This window comes from Delphinapterus leucas, chromosome 2 (genome assembly GCF_059928025.1).
Source record: "Delphinapterus leucas isolate spDelLeu-1000000601 "Yukka" chromosome 2, BTC_Dleu_Yukka2, whole genome shotgun sequence".
In the NCBI taxonomy this organism is placed as follows: Eukaryota; Metazoa; Chordata; class Mammalia; order Artiodactyla; family Monodontidae; genus Delphinapterus; species Delphinapterus leucas.
The window spans coordinates 169599116-169607808 of record NC_143130.1 but is presented as its reverse complement, the minus strand read 5'-3'; the positions used below and the strand labels follow the sequence as shown (position 1 = coordinate 169607808).

Sequence of the window (8693 nt, the reverse complement as noted above, 5' to 3'; positions counted from 1 at the left end):
CACAAAGTCTTTTTCCTTCGTCTTCTCACATCTCTAAAGATGTACTTTTACTTTGTTAAAATGCTATATAAGCCCAAATTCTTACCACCCCTTTGAATTATTCATTACTGGGTAATCCCATGTGTATACACAATGCACAGGTGAATAAACTTCTGTTTGGTTTTCTCTTGTTAATCTGTCCTTTGTTGGTCTAATTTACAAGGCCCCAGCCAATGAACCTAAGATAGATGGAGGGAAAATAGTTTTCCTCCCCTACATTTCTTGTCTATCAAGAGGTGTGTGTTGAGGGCAGTTACTCACGTTCTTAGGAACAGCCACAGTCTCAGATATTGCTGCTCGCCATGCAAGAGGGAGGAGAGCCCACTGGAGGGTCTTGAGCTGGCAGCTGAGGACTCTGGGCTCTGCGCACCGCTGCTCACCACTCATTGGCCAAAGCCAGGCACGTGGCCCCAGCAACATGGGCAGGTCTGGAAGTGCGCTTCTTCCACTGCAGGCTGAACTCTGCACTCTGCAGTGGACAACCCCCATGACAACCACACCAGGGCAAACCTCATCCCACTTCCTTGCTTTCTGGGACCTTTCTTGGCCACCCCTTCCCCCTCCCTGGTAGAGTTGGTCCAGCTTGTTCCAAAGCCCCTGACGTGCATCTCCATTATAGCAATTACATCACGTGGTCTTGTGAAATGGGAGAGAGTATCTGTCTCCTCCTGGCCAGTGAGGACCTCAAGGACCTGCTGTCTTTTCTGCAGCTCTGAAACACAGTGCCCAGCACATTAGGTGCTTAATAAATGACGTATATATAGAATGAATGAATAAACACATTTTGGTTACAATGTGAAGAAGGTAAAAAATACTTGTCCCTGTTAGGAGGTGCCCCCTCTCACCATCACTTCAGCACCACCCCAAGGTCCCATTCATCTTCACTGTCAAGGTTACCAGTGACCTGTGGAGACATCTCAGCAGAACTGGACACTCTTGAACACACCCTTCTTTTTTCTTTTTTTTTAATATTAAGAAAGACAAACTTTGTAATGATTAATAGATTCATTTAAACAACAATACATATAGTCATCATTGCCAGACTTAATATGAGATGTTAAATGTTTGATCCAATTTTCCTTCCCGGATAAGTTTTTCTTTCCTATCTCTGTCGGTTTTGAAAACATAATACCAGAAGAGGAGGGGCCCAATTCCAAACAGAGCTCCTAAAAGTGAGGTCTTGGGAGTGGGTCTGAAATTGGGATAGATATTTGCTGGTCTTGCATAGGTCCAACGAATCAATGCAGGATCTTCGATGACCCCATGACGGCTGGGGTCGTTGTACTGAAGCAGATACTCCCGTTTAAGCCGGGATCTTATGGCCAAACGCTCGGCTTGTGCCTTCCGAGTTTCCAGAGATATGTCGTATTCAGCTGGGTCGAGGGTAGTGGGCAGGGTCGCCAGGTGCGACGGCTTGTACTTGGGGAACGACATCTTGGCGACCTGGCGCACAACTGTGCCTAAACACACCCTTCTTAAAACAGTCACATCCTTAACTTTTTTAACAGTGTGTGCTTATGGTTTTTCTATTCCTTCTCCAACCGGCTCTTCCCTCGGCCCTCTGTGCCTCTATTCTAGGCCCTCTTTTCTTCTCTCTTTACACCCCTTTTCCCAGGAGAGCTCATCAATTCTCTGGCTGGAGTTATTTGCTCTCCGCTGCTGACTCGTAAGTGTGTATCTGGAAATGGAGTCTTTTCAGGAATTCTGACCCCCACGTCAGGAATCTAAGGCTGATCCTTGTCTTCCTGCCTCTTCCCCACTTCCTTCCAGTCTATCGTCACTCAGGCCTCAGGTTTGTCCCCTTATTGCCATCCTCATTATCACCTCTGGCTCCATGCCTCACCTGTACCCTTCGGCAGCCTTCTTAACTAGTGTCTCTAACCCCAGTCTTTCCATCACATTCCTTCCTCCAACCAGCAGCTAGGGTAAAAGGGAAAATCCGGTCATGTCCCTTCCTCCCATAAAAGCTTCAGAGACTCCCTGCTGCTCTCAAGCTAGACTTGCAGCTCCCGAGCTTGACATATAAGATCCTGCGTGATCTAATCAGTACTTTCAACACTGGCTGCACATTCAAGTCACCTGGGGAGCTTTTAAACCCCCTGGGGGCAGGAACTGGGCATTGGTATTTTATCCAAGCTGCAGCCAAGTGTGTTCTCTCTACCCTGCTCCCGACCCTCCCAGCTCCTCCAGCCCAATCTTTCATTATTCCCTTCCTTTCACTCCAGGCTCCAGCCACTCAGAATCTCTTTCAGGCTCTTTCTCGCTCTTCAGAGGTGACCCTTGCTTCATTTTCCTTGAACAGTCTTCCCACCTCCAAAGCCCCCTTTGCCTGGTGGTATGGACTGAATGTTTGTGTCCCTACAGAATTCACATGTTGAAACCTACTGTCAAATGTGATGGTGTTAGGAGGTGGGGCCTTTGGGAGGTGATTAGGTCATGAGGGTGGGGCACCCTTTGGGAGGTGATTAGGTCATAAGGATTAGCACCCTTATAAAAGGGACCCGCCCCCAGAGAGCTCCATCTCCCCTTGTGAGGACACAGCAAGAAGACAGCCATCTATGAACAAGGAAGTGGATCCCATCAGACACTGAATCTGGTGGCACCATGATCTTGGACTTTCCAGCCTTCAGAACTCTGAGAAATAAATTTCCGTTGTTTATAAGCCACCCAGTCTGGGTATTTGTGTTATAGCAGCCTGAACTAAGACACCTGGCTAACTCTTTCTGTTGCTTCCAATATTAAAGGAGATATCATTTCCTCTGGGAAGCCTTCCAGGACCACAGAAGTCTGAGTTAAGAGGCCCCTCTTCTATATTTTCATGGTGGCTTGTACTTCTATCAAATAATTCATCATGCTGTATTGTAATTGCCTATTTCCTTGCGTATAGTTTCCAGCAGACTCTAAGCTCTGTGGGGACAGGAACCACGACTCCCCTGCACACATCTCCCCTCACTGGACTTAGCGGGTCCTCAGCAAATACTCATGGAAGGAAGGGACAAGCACACCTGTTCCACATTCAGCAAATAGGACTTGATCTGTTATGTTTCTCCCACTGGCATCTGCCATATGCAGTGTTCACCATCTTGTGTCTTTTGATCCCCATAGTAGCCCTGGGGAACAGGCAGGGCCAGAATTAGCATCCGCATTTTATGGATGCTTCAGGAAGCTGAGGCTCCTGACAGTTACGTGGCCCACTTAAGTTTGCAAAAGGAGTTAGAGGTACAGCTAGGATTTGAACCTGGTCTTCCGCCCATTAGCCATACCCTTCACCAACCACACCGTGCTACAGCTACTCGTTCTGACAGGTGTGCAAAGTAGCTCTTTGGGTAGAGATAGAAGGCTGTGTATGATATCCCTGTTCCCTTCCTGGTCATCTCCTGGTTACTGACTGATGGTGGGAACTCTCAGCCAAGGCCAACTAGCAGAGGAAAGATGCTCAAACAGGCTGAGCCTGGGGGTGCCCTGAAATCAAGTTATGCAGCTGCTCTATGTTTTGTAAATCTGATTCTCAGATTTCTTGGATTTAAACAAGGGAATGACCAATCCCTTTGCTCACCATGTATTGAACACCTAACTGTAGAGCACTTTACCCTTATATAACTTACCACACCATAAGCCTATGAAGAATGTTATCAGTTAAAGACTAACCTACTGTGGAAAAGAAATCCAGCACTAGAATGTCATAGAGAACAAGCAGTTTCTTTTATGCAAGAGTCCCCATAGAGCCATCCAGGTTTGTAAGGTGGCGACCCAGGCTCCTGCCATGTGGTGGCTCTGCCATCATCTAGGGCATTCTCAACATCTTCACGGTCAAAGCTGATTCACCTGGGCTTCCCTGATGGCGCAGTGGTTGGGAGTCCGCCTGCCGATGCAGGGGACGCGGGTTCGTGCCCCGGTCCAGGAGGATCCCGCGTGCCGCGGAGCGGCTGGGCCCGTGAGCCATGGCCGCTGGGCCTGCGCGTCCGGAGCCTGTGCTCCGCAACGGAAGAGGCCACAGCAGTGAAAGGCCTGTGTATTGCAAAAAAAAAAAAAAGAAAAGAAAAAAAAGCTGATTCACCAGCACGCCTGGGTTTCAGCCCACAGGACAGAGGAGGAGAGCACAAGGCAGGAACACCCAATGTCAGAAGTCCCAGCCCCAGCCTGTGTCACTTCTCACAGTCCATTGGTGGAAACTTAGTCACATGACCACGCCTACCCAAGAAAGGTTGAAAATGCCTACCTGAGCATCCCGTGCCCTGGAGGATCCTGTTACCGTGGAAGCAGAGGAGGAGGGAACTATCAGCCTCCATCACAGACGTGAAATTGTGACTTAAGGAGACTAAGGGGCTTGGCCAAGATCCCCAGGGTAGTAAGTCACAGTCCAAGCCTCCACTCCAAGGCGCAGACCCCCGAGGGCACCCACTGCCCCTCTGATCGCGTGGAGCTTGTCAGTCTGAGAGTAGAAATAAGGCAGGCAGGGCTTACCACAAGGGACAGTAGGAAGGGCTCTTTGGCAAGGGACATGGCTCATAGGTGTCTCCACCTTAGACCCTTGCTAATGTTCGGCTGTTGGATTGGCCTCTCCACGCTTACTATGAAACATGACATCGCACAAAAGCCGGATTTTCCTTTATAATTGGTGAGCAGCTTTATAAAAGCTGAGCGGCCAAAGGCTACAGCAGCTTGGGTTTTTGTTTTTCTGTGAAAGTGCTCTATTTTGTTTTCACATTTTTTGTTTCTTCTAATGGCTCAGGTAGTGAGGTGTATGGACCTAGAGTCTGTCATACAGAGTGAAGTAAGTCAGGAAGAGAACATCAAATACCGTATGCTAACCCATATATATGGAATCTAAAAAAAAAAAGAAAAAAGGTCATGAAGAACCTAGGGGCAAGACGGGAATAAAGACACAGACCTACTAGAGAATGGACTTGAGGACACGGGGAGGGGGAAGGGTAAGCTGTGACAAAGTGAGAGTGGCATGGACGTATACACACTACCAAACGTAAAATAGATAGCTAGTGGGAAGCAGCCCCATAGCACAGGGAGATCAGCTCGGTGCTGTGTGACCACCTAGAGGGGTGGGATAGGGAGGGTGGGAGGGAGGGAGACGCAAGAGGGAAGAGATATGGGAACATATGTATATGTATAACTGATTCACTTTGTTATAAAGCAGAAACTAACACACCATTGTAAAGCAATTATACTCCAATAAAGATGTTAAAAAAAAAAAAAAGCCCTGGCCTCTCTGCATCTCTGGAGGGGCCTGAATACATGCGTAGAAATGACCTACGTGCCAGGAGAAAAATGACAAGGGCGGGGAGAGAGAGACAGAGAAAGCATTGGAGGAGATTTTCATCAAAGGGAGAGGGATTCCGCCACAAGGGGAATTAGTAAGTGTCTCTGGGACTGTTGGGACACACGTGTCTCCAGCTCAGGGGCACCGTCAGCAAGTCACTCCCCACCAGTAGACAATTTAACACAGCGAGCATCCTTCTAGGCCTGGCTTTGTTGGAGAGGGTGTTACATTTTGAGTTTTAATGAGGAAGTTTCACTTTGCCCACTTCAGAGGCTTCTGTACAAACGCTCCTGCTAATTCCCACTCAAGGGAGAGCCATGGGGAAGATGGGGGAGGACCAAGGTCTAAGAACTGAAATGGAATACTTTGAACATGGGCTACTGCCCGGGGAACCTGAATAGCTCCCCATGGCATCTGGGCAGAAATTCGGCCCCATTGTCCAGAAAGTGTGGGCAGTCAGCTCAGGCAGCTGTCTGTGGGGAGCTGGCCAGAGCCCAGGCCAGGGCTTGCTGGACATACAAGCTCTTGTCCCCAGCCAGAGAACTGGGTGTCCTTTGGCTCAGTTACCCAGATAACATCAGAAACTTGGAGACGGGAAATGGAACAACTGCAAGCAGTTTCGACCCCTCGGGAAGGATGTCTGAGTCTCCATAGATGTCCACACTAGCCCAGCGCCTGGCTACAGTAACTCTAGCTGCCCCCAGACCTCACTGGCTTGGCACCGCTGACGTTTATTCTTCACCCAAACGAAGTCCGAATTGGGCCTAGAGGCAGGCAGCTCTTCTCCAAGCGGTTAGCCAGGGTTCCTGGTCCCTCCCCTCTCGTGGCCACACCATCTTCAGCACTGGGCCTCCAGGAGAGCCAAACTCATCTGTGCTGAAATGGCAGAGCAGGAGAGACATGGAAAATCCGTCCCCCAGGGAAGGTTTTTATGAGTCAGACCTGGACGTGGAGATTTCACTTCCACCCACATTCTGGGGTTAGAGCTCTGCCAAGTGGCCAGGGCCGCAAGGGAGGTGGGAAATACAGTCCAGCAGTGTGCCCAGGGAGCCGAGGAAATGGTGAGTGGTGGGTGATGAGTGCCATGCACAAAGAGTCGTCTCCCCAGGGCCCCAACAAGAACAATCATAACAGTATATCACATTTACCTATCCTTGCTCGGGGCCAAGCAGTGCTCAAAGCACTTTATACCTAGCAACCCTTTTAATCCTCCCAACAATTCTGTAATCAACAGTTTACAGATGAAGGAGCCCAAGGCTCTGAGTGGTTAAGTAACTTGCTCAAAGTCACACAGCTGGTAAGTGACAAAGCGGCAATTCAGAGCCAGGCAGTCTGGGTTCAGGATCTCTGCTTTTCATCATCCTGCCTCAAGAATGCACCTTCCTGAGCTTCCCTGGTGGCTCAGTGGTTGACAGTCCGCCTGCCGATGCAGGGGACACGGGTTCGCGTCACGGTCCTGGAAGATCCCACATGCCGCGGAGCGGCTGGGCCCGTGAGCCACGGCCGCTGAGCCTGCATGTCCGGAGTCTGTGCTCTGCGGCAGGAAAGGCCACAACAGTGAGAGGCCCGCGTACTGCAAAAAAAAAAAAAAAAAGAATGCACCTTCCTGTCCAAGCTCTCCTTTGACAGAGGGGGAAACTGAGACCCAGAAAAGACACAGAGAGACGGAAGCTCAGAGCTCACCCGCCTGCACGTGTAAGTCATCCTTTAACGCCTGCTAGGTGATGGATTGGTGGTTCTGCCTTTGTAGATAATTCAAAGTGTTTTTAAAATATCAAGCACAGCTTTCAGGCTGGACACCAACTTTCACATAGCCCACCATCCTTACGCTGAGGCAAAAAGCTGAATAGGAGGCTGGGATCAACCCAGACTCAGCCCATTTGAAAATAAATTAGCAAACTGAGACTCTTTGGGGGAATAAAAAAAAAGGGGGGTCCCAGAGGAGATTTACCACTGGGTGGCATAATAAAGTGCCCCCCAAAGTAACACTAATACTTTAATGGCTGTTACACAATGTGGGTAAATGGCTGTTATACAATGGGTGGGTGTGACTCAGCGTTTTCAATTAATTTAAAGGATTTCGGATGAATGTTGTCAGTTAGCTTTGAGGCCTGTCCTTTCTCTCTTCCCCCTTTTTAACCAGGTTCTGAAAGCAAATTCTTGCCTGCGGTGTGGAGATATTTCAGAAGATATCCAAGGAGAGAAAGAAAGAGCTTTTGTGAGAACACAAAGGTTACACAAGTAACCTTCTCCCCTTCGACTGCTAACCCTGTGCTCCGTGGGGTCATGTGTGTGAACGGTCATGAGGCCGTTCAAGCCAAGAATTCTAATCCCTCAGGCCGCTGGTAAATAATAATGTGTAAACTCATGCCGGTGATCCAAGGACGGCTGGTAGTCCGTCAGAATGGCGAACTTGAGATCTCTGCTTTTGAATTAACACTTCAGAGTCTCCCTCTGTGGATCTGCTCTTTCGGTTTTGGTTCCAACAGAACCTTCTCTCAGCCACCCCACGGATGCCCCACCGCCTTCGGACACATTTGTGGGCAGGCTCTTCTCTGTAAAGAGGGAAGTTTCCTGCCACCACTTCTCACCTTTTCAGCAACCTCTCCGGTTTGCAGGGAGGGAGTCCGAGCTGGAGGCCCCCGTGTCTTTGAGGAAGAGAAAGTATCTGCCCTTGAGGAGACACATACTTGCAGGACATTTGTGCCCTTGAGCAACAATTTAATAAATGGAGCCCCGGTGACCTGTAAGAGATGGAGCCTTTCTGAGACAGCGGTAATTTTCTCCCTGCCACAGAGCATTAATATTCAGTAGCTGAGTTCCATAGCCAAGAACCACGTGATGATTTTTAGAGGCACTCATAGTGGGACCAGGGAAGAAATTGGGGAGGCCATGCCCTGCCCGGGATGGAGCCACTGCTGGTCCCTCTAGTTTCCCCCATCTTCTGTCCACTTTCCTGTCACTTCTGTTCCCTGTTCCCAACTGCCCTGATTCCAGTCAAGATATCAAAGTCTTGCCCAAATTCCTACAAAATCAGATGACTTCTACCAAGAATTAGAGCACAATGCATCACCACCTTTGGGGTACAGATGCCTTAGAAAATGTGATGAATGCTATAGACTCTGAGCCCCCCACCCCAGGAAAGTGTACAAACTAAACACATCAGCTTTTGCATACAGTTTCTGCAAGAGTGGAACCCTTCCCCCAAAGCCATCTTCTAAAGACTTCCAAGAACCTCTAGTTTAAGGTGGATCCTCACCCACCCCCAAGACCTCACCAAGGACTATTTATATTTTAGAAACACACTGAAAAACCAAACAGTTTTAGACACTCAAAGAAGTGAAGATCAGTGACTTTGCTGGCCCTCTAAGGAGAGAAA

General features: G+C 49.0%; 1 protein-coding gene across 1 annotated transcript; it reads right to left on the bottom strand.

The window, feature by feature from the left end:
- Positions 1–1014: 1014 nt before the first annotated feature.
- LOC111175937 (NADH dehydrogenase [ubiquinone] 1 beta subcomplex subunit 4) lies at positions 1015–1634 on the bottom strand. Its single transcript, XM_022575868.2, has one exon. The coding sequence runs from the start codon at positions 1471–1473 to the stop codon at positions 1084–1086; it is 390 nt and encodes a 129-aa protein (XP_022431576.1). The 5' UTR covers positions 1474–1634; the 3' UTR covers positions 1015–1083.
- Positions 1635–8693: the final 7059 nt, after the last annotated feature.